General features: G+C 43.5%; 2 protein-coding genes across 6 annotated transcripts; both read right to left on the minus strand.

Annotated features, from left to right (window-relative positions):
• Positions 1-1,426: 1,426 nt before the first annotated feature.
• Positions 1,427-3,775, minus strand: LOC4815063 (uncharacterized). 5 transcript variants are annotated; one of them, XM_001355058.4, is made up of 6 exons: positions 3,484-3,775; positions 3,106-3,305; positions 2,936-2,953; positions 2,549-2,783; positions 2,157-2,388; positions 1,427-2,063 (listed from the first exon to the last, which is right to left on the minus strand). In XM_001355058.4, the coding sequence occupies exons 1-6, from the start codon at positions 3,671-3,673 to the stop codon at positions 1,946-1,948; spliced, it is 993 nt and encodes a 330-aa protein (XP_001355094.3). In that variant the 5' UTR covers positions 3,674-3,775; the 3' UTR covers positions 1,427-1,945. The 5 variants fall into 5 exon arrangements, with proteins under 5 accessions (XP_001355094.3, XP_015042062.1, XP_015042065.1 ...); XM_015186576.2 differs by having other exon boundaries at positions 2,492-2,783; XM_015186579.2 differs by having other exon boundaries at positions 2,513-2,783; positions 3,484-3,774.
• A 4,523-nt stretch (positions 3,776-8,298) lies between these two features.
• dtn (transmembrane protein 132C dtn) lies at positions 8,299-16,589 on the minus strand. The gene is made up of 13 exons (XM_001355057.4): positions 15,617-16,589; positions 15,171-15,490; positions 13,973-15,103; positions 13,702-13,907; positions 13,458-13,629; positions 12,993-13,393; positions 12,562-12,926; positions 12,060-12,494; positions 11,865-12,000; positions 11,649-11,802; positions 11,128-11,575; positions 10,776-11,059; positions 8,299-10,704 (listed from the first exon to the last, which is right to left on the minus strand). Exons 1-13 carry the CDS (start codon positions 15,657-15,659, stop codon positions 10,690-10,692), a joined length of 4,110 nt encoding a protein of 1,369 aa, XP_001355093.4. The 5' UTR covers positions 15,660-16,589; the 3' UTR covers positions 8,299-10,689.
• Positions 16,590-17,007: the final 418 nt, after the last annotated feature.

The raw sequence follows: 17,007 nt of genomic DNA on the forward strand, positions 1-17,007 counted from the left end.
TTTAAAATTTAAAAAAAAACTTGTTTGACGAATTTTATGCAAATTCGTTTCAATGTTCGATGAGTATTTCCTAAACAGACTATAAACTATACAGATATACACTATATACGATATATATATATACATATATATACATATATGTGTATATATTATACATCTATTATATTATATGCTTTAAATCAATTATTAATTATTATTATATACGATATACAAGACATTCGACAGTATGGTAATTGATATGCTTACGAATATATATTACGATCTATGTATGTCTCTTTTTGTGTTGAGCTTTGTGCGAAATTTGTCTGTTGTTGAAAATCAATCAAGATATACTATACTATATATATATATATATATATGTATATGTATATGTATGTATACCTAAAACAAATCTAAATGAATTAACTTAAAAAGTAAATAAAGTGCAAATTAAATACAATAAATACGTTGACTATTTTGTTAATTGATGGCACTCGTTCTAATACGATTATTAAAATAGTTTTTCATATCATTTATTCAAGATCTTACGATTTGGACACCCCTGCTTTGGGATAAAGCTTTAAGATACCAATAGTTGGTTTGGTTTCGGTCTGAGACTTTCGTTCATATAAAACCATTCTAAAAACTGGCAATGGAATTGCATTGATTGCTTTAAGAATAGGTTGTAGGTTGAATCATGTGATGCATTGGCCTCCAACCCACCCCTGAGCGTTTCTGGCTGTACCCTCTGTACCCCAAACCCTATCCGATCTGTCATCAATCAGGTCTCTTTATGTCCCACGACTGACACGCTGCTCTACTTTTGAAGACTGAAGGAACCTTAAGGGTTCGGAGTGACCCATAGATACAGCATTACCAGTTCAAGTTATCGACAAGCAGAACAGCAGTATATGGTGACTCCAATGCTTGAAGGATTCCTACAAACCATCCAAACTAATGAGTGCACCTTGCTCTAATGGATGCGGAAGTTTAGTTTACGAAAGTGTGCAAGTGTAATGTAAGCTTCCTAAGACTGGGTTTCAATCAATAACCTGCCAATTACAAGATATAGAAAAAACTATAGATCTTTTTTAGTGAACTCAAGGGTGGGTTCCCCTTCTATGAAGTTACCAAACAAACCACTGCGATGTTTCGATCTGATCTCTTAATTAAACCGATTCTCTGAAGGTTTGTATTCGTTCCAGATGGTCATCAAATAAGCATTTATATGATATATGGTCAGATCTTCAGGAATTTTATAATATGATAATGATTTAGCTGGTCTTCGACAGGATGTTACAATTATGATAGCCACAACAGCAGCCATGGACCCACGCACCCACACACCATATATGCAAATATTGTACGAGTAGATATTAACGCGTATATATTTATAAGCGGATGGATCATTGAGTTTCGTTTCATTTCCGTTTGCCATTGAAAAGTGTTTTTCTTATTTCGTTTTTATTATTTTTGTTTGTGTTTGGTTTTTTTGTTGTTGTTGTTTTTTTTTCTTTGTTAGACAATCAAACAAATTAGACGCTATGCCTTATATGGGCCTTTAATAATAAAACTAGGCAAAAAACAAAAAAAAAAAGGAGAATTTATAAAAGACAGAGGGAGGAGAGAATAGATATAGAAACAAGATGGAAGATGGTAGCCAAAAGGGGAATTATTATGTATCGAATGGGGCAACGGCATCAGTGGAAGATGAAGTATAATATCATTTATATATTATATATATATTATAGTTTCAATATGTATGTATATAGTATATATGGTATATAGAGTAGGGTAAGGGGTAAATATTAAAGTTAAAACTGAAACTGAAAACTGAAACCATGTCGTCAAAGGGAGTGGGGCCCGGACATCTGCTTATCTAGCCGGAACATGTGATCGTCGTCGTTGTGGCATCGGTTGGGGGGAGGGCATCGTATTGGCATCGCTGGGTTCGGTTCGTATCGATTCATGACCTCGGGGGCTTAATTAGCTTGCTGGTGGGTGGAGGCAATTTGCAGAAGCCAGCCGCATCGAATACGGGCAACAGTTCGCGCACACGCCCCGGTATCGAGCCATCGAGCATTCTTAAACCAAAAAGATATACACAGACAGACACAGATGAATGATCTTTCTAGGCGGATCATAAATGAATGGTGGATACGTAGACCGAGACCTACCTCCGCTTGTAGTCAATCCTGGCGCCCTTCAGTGAGATATTGGCCTCAGTGGGAAAGAACGTGGCATCGTAGAAGTTGAGGCCGTTCTGCAGCAGGACATTGTATTCGTCCATCGAGGCCAGAGTGATGCGTATGACGGCCGGCGGTAGCTCTCGGCGCTCTGGGCGCTCGGCCTTATCGATGGCATCACCCACAACGGAACCGCTCAAGCCGCCCAGGATCTTCGAACCGCCTGCAATATAGATTGTGATTGGGAAAGGATTTCGCATGGGATTCGAATGGAATGGAATGGAGGAGTGGGGTGAATTTTGATCGAATGGGTGTTATTTTGTTACCAATTTTGGAGAGTACATTACTTCGGAGGGCAGCAGCTCTGCGTAGGGTCTGCTCACCTTCCGCACTCTTCTCGGCACTGGCGGCGGCAGCGGCCGCGGCGGAGGAGGCATTGGCGTTGACATTGCTGCTGCTGCTGCTGCTGGAGGGGCTCGAGTAGATGTGCAGGCGCACCACCTCGACAACCGAATCGAACTTGTACATGGCATGACGGACATCCTCGACGGGCAGGTCCTCGGGCACATCCAGCACATAGAGCGTGAAGGTCTTGCGCGGCCGACATGGTATGGCAATCTAGAGATTGGGGTAAGGAAACGGTTCGGCTTCAGGCTTAGCATTACTTATTGCTTAATCGATTGTTCAGGCAAAGATGGGGACTCTAATTTCGACACTCATAATTCGATTATTCGAGATTATTTCCCATTTTCCAACCCATCAATACTCACGCTGCGCGAAAACGATTGCTGCAAAAATGTTGGAAATGGAAAATTTGCATTTTTCACTTGTCTGATGGAGATGGATGGATGGGGGGGGAGCTGGGGTTGTTCTTTGGGGGAATGCATATGGAGAGAGATGGGTGTGTGGGTGGTTGGATGGTTGGATGGTGCGCGCTCACCTTGCGATAGAAGCGCGCTCCGGTGACCTTGTGAAAGCCCTTCTTGAACACCGCCTGGTAGTCATCTGGATGTGAGAATTTAAATAGAATTCCTGTAGCGGTTTTCGTCAGGCTGAAGCATCCCTTGAAGCTCATCTTCTCACAGATGAGGGCAGCCCGTTCCATGGATAGTTCATAGGAGGGTGTCAGTAGAAAGGCGCCTGTAAGTACGATGGTGTTAGTCGGGTTACATGCGCTAGGGTTACATGGGCTAGGGATTATGTCATTGTCACTAAACAGACGAACAGTCAGTTCATCGCATGCAGGACACTCAACACACAACAGAAAACAAAAATAATAAAGAATAAAGAATAGATCGTTCCAAAACGGGAAATCCACCTTTGGTTAGAAAATTATCCGGCGATGAGACCTCCGAGTCGGAATCATCCTCCCGCTTGTCGGCCCATTTCGGCTCCGAGGAGAGCTTGTGGGCGGCCATTTTGGTAACGATGCCCGTAGGACGCGGCCTAGGGTACTCATTCTTTTCGCACTCCAAGTCCGATGTGTTCCCAATGTTCCCAAAAGACATGTTACAGACCGACTACGATTCCGATTACAATTACGATTACGATTACGATAGGGACAGGGCAGTCGGGCAACAGCGCTAGGCGACAGACGACAGACGATTATTTGGAGGCAACTGAAATGTTGAAACGCTTCCCAAGCGCTTTTATATGCTTCGATGGTTCCGCCGCCGGATCTTGACTCGCATCGCATCTTTGGCTTCTAGGTTTGGGCTTCGATCAGCGAAATGAAAGTCCCACACACACACACGCAGCCATGTGTATGGGTTATGCGATCACATCGGATGTGTCGTCTCTCAAATTGGAAGTTGGTCTTACAATTAGACGAACGACAGAACACATTATTGTCTGTTATTGATCCTCTCTCTCTCTGGCTTGGCGCGAGGAGTGGGCGTACGGTGCGATGCGATGCGATGCGTTGGGGGTTCGCTTTTGGGTACGGTTCACTACGGATCGGTTTGGATCGTATCGGATCTGGCCCAACGATTTGCAGGTTGACGCCATCGTCAAGATCACACACTGCGGCGCCAACTGTTGCGTAAAATTCAAGAACACTGCTGCCACTGCGACTCCCCCTCCTTCACCCCCGCTCCATACAATGGTGCCAAATTATATAACGCTTCAATCGGTGATCAAATAAATATGGTGACCATCATCCAGATCTCCGATGGCGATCAGATGGCGGCAAAAGGAGCCCAAACAGTCCCTAGGGCTGGTCGCCCATCGATTTTAAGTGCAATTATTCACGGTATTTGGCGAAAATGATCTGACCAATCGATAAGCAGATTCATATTCCGTGGCACAGACCTAAACGGACGGTTTTCATTCCTTCAGATGTTCAGATGTTGTCATTATAATGTTTATGTTTAATTCTTCGTTCTTTTTGCATGGTTTTCTATCTCAAATGGTTCCACTTTACCGAAAGATATTCCCTTATAAGCTTACATATACAGAATAATAGGAATGGAAGGAATAGAACATTATTCAGATGTTTCAAAAAGCTAATAGCCAGGCAGAAAGGCAGTCCACCGACCGAGGGGCGCTGTCGCATGTCGCTTAACAAGTGCATATGTATGTACTTGTATATTATCGAGCCATAACCTTGCTCTAAATTCTCCTATTAGTTTTTACGAGGCTCATCACTTCCCATAGATCAAATCCCTTAACTGCTTTAAAAAAAAACGCCATTTGAAAAGTTATTCGCTTTAGTTTTATGTCATTTCATAATATGTGGTTTATTAATAAATTATTTTATTTAAATTAATTTTGTCAGTTTTTTTTTTGTCATTTTGAATATTTATAATATTTTTCGCATTTGCTTTTTGCATTTGTTTTGCCTTCCTTCGTTTCGTTTCGTTTCATTCGAACAAAATGATTTCCATCCATCGCTTAATAATATTATAATAGTACTCATAATAATAATCGTCTACTAAGGTGTTTTGCATGGCAACTTTAATTTTGCTTTTCAATATTCATTTCATTTGATTTCGGTTCCGCAGCGTTTCATTTCATTTCTTGTTTCCATATCCGTTTCTGTTTCTGTTTCGGCATTTATTTGATGGGGGATAAAATAAGGTACAAACGATCGGAAGGATCGGCATTGGCCAAACTGATGACGAAGATAAGAGGAATGATGATGGAACGGAAAAGCAAGCAAAGATTTGTTTTTCAGCTCCGATTTCAGCTCTTGCGGGGGATGCTTTTCCATTTGCAAATCGCAAAGTTTACAATTGCTATGTTTTATATATCTTGTATATATATATATATATAATCTTTATATGCTGTATATATATATATATATATGGGTGTGTATATACTATATATAGTTATATAAGCATTTTGTGAAGATCACTCTTTGTGTGTGGTGTGGTGTGTGTGTGTGTGTGAGGGCAGGGCAATCTGATGAATCGTTTTCGTTCATTTTCTATATATATGTGTTTTTTTTTTCTGTGGAGTTTTCTTTTTGCTTGCTCAAAGGAGTAAAGGAAAGGAAATCATATATCACTATCTCTTAAAAGACATGCGCTGCTGCTGCCAATAACAACAATAAGAATCGAGTAATCGTTAATCTGTACCATTTATCGTTAATCTTTATCGTTTATCGTTTTATCATTTATCGTTATCTGGGGTAAGCACACATTTACATACTTACATACATACACATACACAACAACTACTTTAATAACCGATAGAAATGTTAACAATTATGCGGCGGATCGATCGATATACGATAAGTATATCGATACACTATACTATATGTGTATCAACACTCTTTGGAAGGAGTGGGGTTTGGTTTTGGGCGGTGCAAATCAGCTTTGGGAGGGCGTTGGGCGTGGGCGTGGGCGTGGGAGTTGGCATTGTATTGAAGCGGGGTCTCTGGGGATTTTGTGGTTGGCCAGGCAGGTGGGACATTCATAGAACTTACATGGCAAAATATCATATACATATATGTACTATATTGTATACACATATATATATTACGTACTTAATTTGTTGTTAAACTTGTTATCCATTTCCAAATTGCTTTAATCGTATGTTTTCCGTATTGTTTGTGGTATAATTCGAAGCGAATTTATCTCTCGTACACACACACATATACCATATATATATATACAATATATATGTATATAGTAGATCCTATATGTATGTATATAGCCTAGATTTTTTAATTAGATATTTTTTCCCATTTTTGCAAAAAGCAGCGTAAACAATTTTTGTGATTTTTCTCTCCTTTTTCCTCGGTTTTCTATATATATATATATATGTATATGTATATGTTGTTTTTTTTTTGCTCGATATTTATTTAATTAATTTAATTTTTGTATTTCTTGTGTTTGGTTTTTGTTTTGTTTTTTTATAAGTTTATTTTGCATTACACTTAGCCGGCGCCTGGATGCCATATAATAGATTATTATAAACTATATAATGTGATGATTTTCCACGATTAATTGGGATACAATACAGTACAAAAGAAGAGAATACAATAAACAAAGATGAACATAAATCTCTTTCGTTTCACATAGTTGTAGTATATTTCTAATGTTTCATGTTTCAGTGTGCACTTGGATAATACATACAAAATACATACAATACAGCTTAGGCATTAAGGGGCCGTAGGGACGTGGTTAAAAGCTGATTTCTGACTATATATATAAAACTATCAGTGTGTGAGTGTGTGTTGTGTACTGTGTGTGTGTGTGGGTGTGTGGTGAGGTGACCAAACCTAAATTAAAAGCCTTAAAAAATGACTAGAGAACATCATCCATCCATCATCTAACATCTGGTGTGTCTTACTAAACAATATAATAATATACTATATATATATATGTACTCTCGTATATAGGTATAGGCTGTATATAGATACAAAAAAAAAAGAAGAAAAAACATGGTATATTAAGTCTTTGCATTGGAATCGTCAAACATATAGATACGATACGGTTACAGATATAAACAGATTCGCGAAAACAGCGAATCGAAGCCAAGCATTTTTCTAGATATATGTATAGTACTCGTAAGAAGTGTGTGTGTTTGTTTCCTAGCCTCTCCTATCTCCTATCCTATCCCTACTCTCTCTCTCTCTCTTTATGGCTTTCCTTTTGTGAAATTTTACTAGAAATGTTTGTGTGTTGTGTGTGTACTAAGACTACATTTTGGAGGGAGGTTCTTCTAACAAGCAGTTCTACTCGTAACTGGAGGCTTGTGCTAAGCTCGGGGCATGCCACAACTGTTCGATTGCGTTCCCATTGATTGACTTTACTGTACATGTGTGTATCTGTATCTGTATATATATGTATATATATATATATATATCTGTGTATATGGCACTGGTAAATGCTGGAAGCTTCAATATGCCTAAATCTCTCACGTTTACCCAATATAATGCCCAATGATGGCAGTAGTGCAGCTTGACTGGGAGAGTGTCAGGTTATCTGGGTGTGGTGGTGTGGTAGGAGCAGGACTAGGACTAGGACTATGACCAGGAACTAGAGATGTTCCAGCCATACATACATATACATCCATACAATTCAAGTATGGGAGGGACATTGACAAACAATTGAAACTAATTTCTATATGCTAATGATATTACAAGTCAAAATCAATTTCGATTGTGTGTCGGGAGTTCTTTTTCAGTCCTTTTCGATTGATAGAGAGCAACTGAGGATTAATACTATGGGTGTACAGTGCGTATCGGTGCTAGAAGTCAGCTTAGCAACGGCGAATTACTAGAATAATACTAGAGCTTGTTTTCTGGCAAACTTCGTTGACTTCAACAGTAGAACCTTTCAGATTAATCAGTTTTCGAACAGAGATATATTTTTGGTAAGATTTGACCTCTCTTTCGCCCTACAATGTTGGATCACCGCCCGAAATGTGTCTTATTGCCGCCGAAACGCACTGTGTATTCCCCATATTTTATGTACATTAAGTGCAATAATTTTCCAAAAGTCTACAAATTGGTTATAAATAATGTGTGGTGTGTTTTTTGTGTGTGTGTGTGTGCTTTTGTGTGCTACAAAAAATCAGATAAATTGCTTAAATTTCATATTGTTACACTTTTTGCTTTTGTTTGTTTTACACCTGTTTTGCTTTTGGTTTTGGTTTTTCCATTTATCATTTCATTTCAGCTTAGTTTTTTTGTTTTTTTTTTTTTTGGACGGAACAATTTACAACATATGATTATGAAACAATGATGTGTGTGTGTGTGTGTGTGTGTGGTTCAACAGAGGGTGTGTGGAACACAAGAACATAATACTTAGATGGCCTCTAAACTATAAACTAAAGATGTGACACTGTGAACATGCATTTAATAAATATATATATATATCTAACATATACTATATATAGAATTAGTTGTGGTACATATAGTTGTGTGAACAGATCTTACAACGAAATTGAACAGACTTAAACAGCAGATGACAGATGAGAGAAGACAAAAGACAGACAGAAATAAAACTAGATATGTAAGAATAGATTATGTCTATGATCTATGATTTGCTAATGGAATGAAGTAGCTTCGGGTGCTATGATATATGTGTACCTATATCCGTATATCCGAATACATCAATATGCGTGTGGGGGGATAATGCGTGGATAAACGAATAGATACAGTTGCAGGATGCAGTTACACATGGATACAAAGATATACACGTATGCGTACGTATAAAGAGAGCGCGTGAATGAATATATATATTTAGTATATATGTCTAGATATATTCGCGATTATGCATATATATACTCGTAGGCATTGTGTGTTTGTTTGTGTGTGTGTGTGTAATTTTGCTATTCAAAATATGGTTTAGGGCTCTCAGTTTTTGTTTGAATTTTGCACTTGGTAATAAATACAATAATCGTAATCGTAATCGTAATCAATAATAATGGCAATAATAATAATAGAATAATAATAATAATAAATATTTGCTCGTATGCTCTAAATATTGGTAAATTTGTTAGATAAAGCTTGGATCGCTCAGTAATATCATATAATATTTGGTTACACATTTCCCCATCCATATGTTTTTTCGTTTCGCTTCGTTTTCATTCTTTAATGCATTGAATCGATCAAATAAAGCTCATAAGCGTCTATATATCCATTTTTTGTTTGTGTGAGTGTGTGTGTGGTTTTTTTTTTCGATTTAGTTTAAGATTTATGATTGGTATTTTTAGGTGATAAAGCAATGGGTTTTTCTTTTCATAGCTCCGTTTCGTTTCACGGATAATGCTTGTCCGGTTTTTGTATTGTAGCTTTTACTTTAAATTGTTGGTTTTGTGTTTTGTTTGTTGTTGTTGTTTTGTTAGCGCGCACTTTATATAATCATAAATATATATTCATATTTATCGTGTACATATATGTATATTATTCAGTTTTTAAGTTCTAGCGACTTTTGGGAGCGGTGCCCGGCACATTTTGTGGAAACTTCTCTATCTCTCTCTCTCTCTTATTATATCTCTCTCACTCTCTCCCTTTCTATCTTATGGCACACACACAAAAGAGAGAGACTTTCTTTTGATGATTCGACGAGAAGTATTACAATTTGTAGGATATGCAATCGGGGTACCGAGAGATCGAGTTACTTATGTGTGAGAACTAAAGCAGCGATGGGATATGGCAATTATCTAGATGCTGAAGCGGAGAGAAAAAATGGCGTTGTTTTTTTTTTTGTGGTTTTTTTGTTTTGTTTTGGATTAAGCTATGCTTTTGATGGCTGATCCTTAACTACGTCGTATATATACTTATATACGGAGGGGGGGGAGGGGCAGGGTATGCTGCATCCATGAGTTATGTGCATATACCAAATGTGTCCGTCTGTGTGTGTGTGTGTGTGTGGGTTTTTGTGTCTGTGTGTTTTCCGCCGATTGTGTCAAGCACGCGCTCCTCGAGATACATTTTGGATATGTATCTCCACATAACATACAAACATATAGTATATATATATATATATATATATGCTTTAAATATGAACTTAGCCTAGCAATAAATATGGTTTTTGTTTTTGTTGTTGCTTGCACTGCTCCTCGTACTCCTCCTCCCATTGCTTCCCATGCTGCTGCTGGCTACCCTCCTTCCTCATTCCTCCTTCAGTTTCGTTTCCGACTTGGTTTCCATTTCAGCATTGGATATGCCACATAGCCCTGGGCTGGGGTTGGGTTCCTCCATTAAGAAAAAGGTATTGCTAGAATTGCGTTCAGATGCCGTTTGTGTGTTTCTGTGTGTTGCTTGTCCCTAGAACTGCCTGCTCTCGATATTCAGCGCTCCGTCATAGGCATCGAATGCAGTGGTTGCCGCCGCCGCCGCCGCTGCAGCAGCAGCAGCAGCATCAGCACCGATCTCCACATTCTCCTCCTGTGGCAATGGCGATATTGTTTTGCTGGTTGTTGGTGTGGTGTTTGCTGTTGATGCTACCAGCTCATCGAGCATTTGCATCTGTTTGCGTGTAGGCGTTGTCATGGGCGTGGCCACATTCTGATATTGCTGATGGAACGTTGACAATATTTCGCGAATTTTAGCAATGATCTCTTGCACTCAGGCATTTGATTCCTGCGAATTAGGGACCATCATAGTACATCAGAACGGAGCATCCCCCGAGGCTACCTTCCCCTTGTACTCACCTTTAAATTATCAAAGTAATGCATGATCTGTTCGTAGTCCATATCGAGATCATCCAGACCCAGACGCTCACCGGGTGTCTCTGTATCATCGACGGTGGCCGAGAACATCGGATTTCCCACGACTGTGGCACGCTTAACGCGCGATGATTTTGTTGTTGGCACCGGCACCGGCACATGACTGATGGCACTGCCACTGACACTGGCAGACGATGGTAGCCGCATTATCTCATCGCTGCCATTCGAATTGGCCGCATCCCCAGTGCTGCTAACCATGCTGTGGTTATCTATACAAAAAGAAATACTTAACATAAGAAAGGGTTTGGTTTTCCTCTCCCCTTTTGAAATGGTTTACCCTTGGCTTTCTGTACAGCTGCTGCCGCTGCTGCTGCTACTGCTGCTGCTTTGGTTACTCTCTTTGGTGTCAGCGAATCGAATTGAAATGCATTCTTCTGATGTGGATTTGTGTACTCCACTAGCTTCTCAGCGTTGTGCAGTTCCTCGTGGTGCTGCTGCTGCTGCTGTTGCTTGATTTTATTGTGTGCCGCCTTGATGATGGCACCTGCTGGCTCCTGGCTAAAATTGTGGCTATGGCTATGGCTATGACTGCGCTGATGTTGCGGACGTTCCAGTGGCTGCAGTTTATGTTGCTGTTGCTGTTTATTGGTGTTGTTATTATCGCTGGCATTGCTAAGGCCAGTGCTGCTGCCACTGCTGTTGTTGTTATTATTATTGTTGATGATGCTGCTGCTCTGCAAATGCTCCCGTTTATAGAGCTGACTGTGCCGTTTATTGGCCACCTCCTGGGATAACAGAAATCGCGATGAAATATTATGATTCGATGCCCACAAATCAGGTATTCTCTGTCCATCTTACCTTCACTGGAACTGGTGCCGGAGCTACTGCTGCTACTGCTGGTGGCTGGACGATCGGCAGACACGCTCTGGCCCCCACATTCCTATGCGGCGGTACTGGCGGTTTATAGTCCAGGGCTCCTCCAGGAAGCTCCTTACGCTCATTGGCCAAATAGCTAAAAAAAGGGAAAAGGTTTAGCGTGCTTGATCCAAAGAAGTGAAGAGTTCAAGCACTCACTGATCTGCATGCTGTTTATTCAAATTGGAGGCCGGCACAATATGCGTTTGCAGCTTGGGCTGCTGATCAAAGGAGCTGACGCGACGTCCATTGTCGTAGTTGATGATCGGATTGCTAGTGATGCGCATGCGGGAATCTGCAGAGACAAATATCATTAGTTGAAGGAGCTAGGCACTCCACAGATACAGATCATACCGCGTGGATTCAAGTGTGTATTCGTTTCTGCCACCACCGACTGCCGATCAATGGTGGAGCGTCCCAGCCAGACCCAGTCATGGGCGTTTGTGGTGGACTCCTTGAGGCGTACATCGCGAAAACCACCGCCAGATATGCCCCCGCCACCGCCTCCGCCACTGCCCTTGCCCATCGACAATGGATCCAGACCGGATTCAATCAATGCCGGTCGGAATTTGGAGGCATACACCACGCACGAGATCACAAACACAATGATGGCGAAGCAGAAGGCCGTTAGAAGGACATACATGCCCAGCTCCATGGAGGACATGGTGCCAGTGCCGCCCTTGCCGTTGAAGTGATTCTTATGCGAGGCCTGAATGCTGCTGCCGCGATGCTGTCGGGCCTGGACAGTGGGCTCATACTGCTGGCTAGAGTCCCGCAAAGGTATTCCAACTGCCGGAGGAAAAGAATGAATGAAATTTCGATTTGTTTTCAAAGGAAATCCGGCATGAAGACGCACCAATAATGTCCGCTAGGTCGCCTGCCGTTTGACGGAAATTCTTGCGCTCGCCACGGCCCACAGTTCCATCGTTTTGTATGGCCTCCTGCTTGCTGACAATGTCCACATTGTTGAAGTCCACCTCAATGGAGGCCAAGGCACTGGCCAGCGGTGCCACATTCGATTTGTTCTGCTTGCCGGTGCCCAGAGTGCTCCTGCGCGTGCGGCACTCCTCGGAAAGCAGGAGTGTGACACGCAGCAGATTGCCATTGCCCTCGCCCACAGCAATCACACGGGGATGGTGGGAGGCCAGCATGGGGGCAAAGGCCACCACCTCAGTATCGAGACTCTCCACCAGCAGGAAGTAGTCCTCCACAGCAATGTCCCTGTGCAAACGGGAAAACAATATGAGTTTGAATCCTCAATGGTGGGTCTTACTCCCTGTCGCATACCTCAAGGGGGTCTTGGAGCCGTCATTGAACTCCAGATCGATGTCGAGCAGCCCCTCCTGATACTGGGCCGTCAGCTTGTGGGTGACCGAGGTCTCCGCCAGGTAGCCATTCTCGATGGTATTGTCCGGCGTGATCGTTAGCTGCAGCCCCGAAATCACGCGGACAATCAGCTTCGAGAGATTCACCTTGTCGCTGCCAACACGGATCTCCTTGGTGCCGATGACGCGGCCCGTGATGGGCGATAGAACCTGCACATCGGTGCGACCCATGGACTTGCCCTGCAGTATACGGCCCTTGAGCGAGGCAATCTTGGGATCGGCTACGCGTAGCAGTGGCTGCACGAGATCCGTGACCCGCAGACCCGTTCGCCGTGAGATGAAGTAACTGGTGCGTCCAGAGTTCTGTCTCGGGAGAAGGATAAGGATAAAGATGGCGTCAGGGATACAGTGGGCGGCCAGCACTCACCTGATCAACGGCCAGGAACTTGGCATAGACCTCCACGGGACTCTGCTGGTAGCGTGCCCGACAGATGGTCTTGTCTGCCCCAAGATTGTTGTAATAGTTGCTGCCATGCTGGCCCTGGCTTTGGCCCCACACATACGAGCGCTTCTTCCTGCGACGCGATTGTTTATTGTGTCTTAAAGGAAGAGAAAAGGATTAGCAGGAGCAGAAGCAGGAGGAGGAGCAAGATGATTAGTATAATACTCACAGATAATGATTATCATCCGTCACTTTCCAGCCCTTGATCTGGGACAAACGATAGTCTGATATGTAGACCTCCAGCGGGAATTCTGGCATCCAAACAATGAACTTTGCAATGCCCACATATGTGCCGTATTTGACAATAACCGAGGCGTTCGAGGAGCCACGCTGCTCAGAGCCATCCACATAGACAGAGCTGCAGGAGGAGGAAACCTAGGGAACAGAAAATACGGAAATCAATGAGAGAGTCTTGCTTTTAGCCCCCTTTGGATCCGAACCTTAATCACACTCTCATCCTCCGCATGGCAGGAACTCTGGAGCGTCACATCGGCCACCTTGCCTGCCTGGGAGACAATGAACACCTTCATGGCCTGGGCCACCTGGCGTCCGGTTAGGACGGCCGTGTTCATCACCTCCCAGATCTTGGCCATTGGCAGCACTGCCTGGATGTCATCCTTGTTGATCTCCAGCTTGGCAATCAGTCGCTTCTTTGTGTCGTCTGTGGCAATCAGTTCGCTGGAGTCCTTGTCCTTGGGCGTGTCATAGACGTGGGTCACAGACCACACGATCTTGCCACCATCCACAATGTCGTTGGTGTCCTCGGCCACCTCCAGCAGCCACGAGAAGACCTCGAACGATTCGTTGGTGAGATTCCCAGCCATGGCGGACTCCATGCTGGATTCCTGCTCCTTCCGGAAGGCCGTGACCCGTGCGGTGGTATGCTTGGGATTCTCCTTCTCAATCGATACGCTCCACTGGTCGGTGGAGGCGGTGGCTCCCATGATCCTTAGCCCAGCCTTGACCCGCGCCCGCACCGTGAAGGCGGCCACCCGCTGATCCACATACTGGTGCAGAAAGACGGGGACATGGAGCTTGGACATGGGATAGAGCGGGTGCTGGGGCAGTAGGAAGGTGACCGAGTCGTCGGCCCGCAGCTCCTTGAACGGCGTCTTGGCGGGCATCAGCGGCACCTGGGCGAATGTGGTAAGGGGCTGGATCTGTACTTTCGGCTCGCACTGCTCCGGATTGCGCAGCGGTGGCTCAAAGACGCTGTACGAGACCTGCGCATAGCGTTGCGGTACCTTGGGCGGCAGTGCTGGGGCGTTGTCCTTGCGCTGGGGCGCCGGAATCGCTGGCCACCAGCTGAGCGGCACCACCACTTCGGCCACACACACCCCATCCTCGCCCTCAGGCATGCAGCGGCCCTTCAGCGGCTGTTCTGTGCCCATGGCCACGTGCAGCAGGACGCAGACCTTCTGGCGCTGCAGATGACCACCAGGATCGGCGCCAGCATGGAAGAGAACACGCAGCACGGGCGAGTCCTGCGATACGCTCGCCCTGACCAAATGCGCCGAGATATCCAGATGCATGTTCGGTTGCTGCAGCTCCAGCAGCGTGGCGGTGGAGTTCTGCAAGCGTTGGAGGAGTTCTCTCATCAGTAAGATGATGCACTGCATCCCGTTCGGGTGTACTTACGCTCATGTAGTCTCCTCCTCCCTGGTTGTTGTTGTTGTTCTGGTTGTTGTTGTCCATTGTGTCCGGTACAATGTAGCGGGCCGGGACTGTCTGCTTGGTGGAGAATGGGCCATAGCTGGCGCGTATGGACACCGGCTGTGTGGTCTCCACCACCGTGAAGCGATCCAGCGAGAGCACCGAATCGTAGGAGGAGCGCGCCTTCAGTGGCGGCGATGACGATGTCTGCTGTATGTTTGCTATTTCCGGCGTCACAGGTGGTTGGCGGGCGTGCTTCAGGAAGAATCCGCTATCTGGTGCCTCAAAGTGCACCTCCACAGAGTCTATAGAGGGGCGAAGGGAGGCGGTTGATTATAGATAGATAGGGGTATAAGGCAGGGTAGTGCGGCGGATAAGTGGGGCGGGGTGCACTACTAGTTCTAGAATTTCGAATTTCTGCTTAAACTTACATGCAATGGACACCAGCATCGTTATCACCAGGCAGAACTTCATGATGATGATGGGATGTGCAGGAGGCGGCCTCCTATTTCAGTTTTCAGTTTTCAATTTCCAATTGATTTTACCCCGAGATCCGATTCCGATTCCGCTACCGCGATGTACGTACTTGTATTTGTGTAATTCGTTTATTATCTATTTGTATGCCCGGTATACTCAAAGAGTGTAGGGATATTTTTTTTGTATTTTTCTACTACGCCACAGCCCCTACGGCCATTCACAATTGTTTTTTTTTTGTATTACCGTTACAAGTGTTGATTGGAGGAAAAAAATGTTTTCTTTTATTTATTTTTTTTGGTATATTCCACTCCCGGTCGACGGGGTGGGGGGCGGGTTTTAGTTGAAACGGGGCGGGGATTCTTGCCAATTATCGAGCACTTTTCGTTGTTGTCCCTACTACCACTTCTCGGTCGTTGTTTTGTCCTTTTTCGCTCTGCCAGCAATGAAATCCACAGCACATCCTTTATTGATTCTTTCAGTGTGCTACACACACACACATGCAGATGCCCGCACTGCCATAGTAGCCTGGCTGGGTCGCACACAGCACACACACATGCACACAGCCTACACACCTACACACGAGCTCTCACGCACTCACGCACACCACTTTATACAGTTACTCTGTAGTATAGACACATCTTCGTAGCACGGAAATCTTTGGTTTCCTTTTTGTGGAGCTGGGGAGCACAAAGTGTGTGTATGGTGGCCTTCGCTGGGGCCTATGCACTTCTGGGAATCCTGTACTTTCCGAAATACATGTAGTCACTGGCCTTAGCACTGTTCAATTAACGCTTTAATACATCGTTTTTCTTGGTTGGGTTTTATTTTTTAACACAAATATCGAACATTTCCAAACACCTTCGACCAGTTTGCAGTGTGCTTGTGTGGGTGGGGGGTGGGAAAATTGTGCAGTGTAGTGGTGGGAAAACATCGATGTGAACATCGATGTTTTTTTTTCCCAAAATCATCGGGAACAGGATTCGAATGCCATTGCAGATAGTATTAACATATATGGGGTAGACCGAAAAAATTCCTATTCATTGGATAAATAGGTGCATAAATTTGGGAAATATAAAAGGAAAGGAAAACTCGTAATTTCTATCTTCAACATACTCCCGCGAAAATCGCGCTTTAAACGCATGTTTTGGTATTTCTTTTGGAGTTTTGGTATTTTAACGGAAACATCGGCTAAAACGCGCAAGTCGCACAAAAATATCGACCTTATCGATAAAGTGTACATCCTTAATACATTTGTCGTCTTCATGTAAATAAAAGACTTTCAGGTAGTTTGACGTCGAAAAGTTTATTTCTAAAAGTATATTTAAGAACAAAGGCTATAGAAACA

Source organism: Drosophila pseudoobscura, chromosome X (assembly GCF_009870125.1).
Source record: "Drosophila pseudoobscura strain MV-25-SWS-2005 chromosome X, UCI_Dpse_MV25, whole genome shotgun sequence".
Classification (NCBI taxonomy): Eukaryota; Metazoa; Arthropoda; class Insecta; order Diptera; family Drosophilidae; genus Drosophila; species Drosophila pseudoobscura.

Bases quoted from the DNA above. Each gene is read 5' to 3' on its own strand.
- LOC4815063 (XM_015186576.2), bottom strand. From the start codon at position 3,673: ATGTCTTTTGGGAACATTGGGAACACATCGGACTTGGAGTGCGAAAAG. The intron at 3,306-3,483 runs GTGGATTTCCCG...TCGTACTTACAG, and splicing joins GGATAATTTTCTAACCAAAG to GCGCCTTTCTACTGACACCC. The intron at 2,064-2,156 runs GTAGGTCTCGGT...TTTTGGTTTAAG, and splicing joins AGGATTGACTACAAGCGGAG to AATGCTCGATGGCTCGATAC.
- dtn (XM_001355057.4), bottom strand. From the start codon at position 15,659: ATGAAGTTCTGCCTGGTGATAACGATGCTGGTGTCCATTGCAT. The intron at 13,630-13,701 runs GTGAGTATTATA...TCTTCCTTTAAG, and splicing joins ACGGATGATAATCATTATCT to ACACAATAAACAATCGCGTC. The intron at 12,495-12,561 runs GTGCGTCTTCAT...TTCCTCCGGCAG, and splicing joins CGACCTAGCGGACATTATTG to TTGGAATACCTTTGCGGGAC.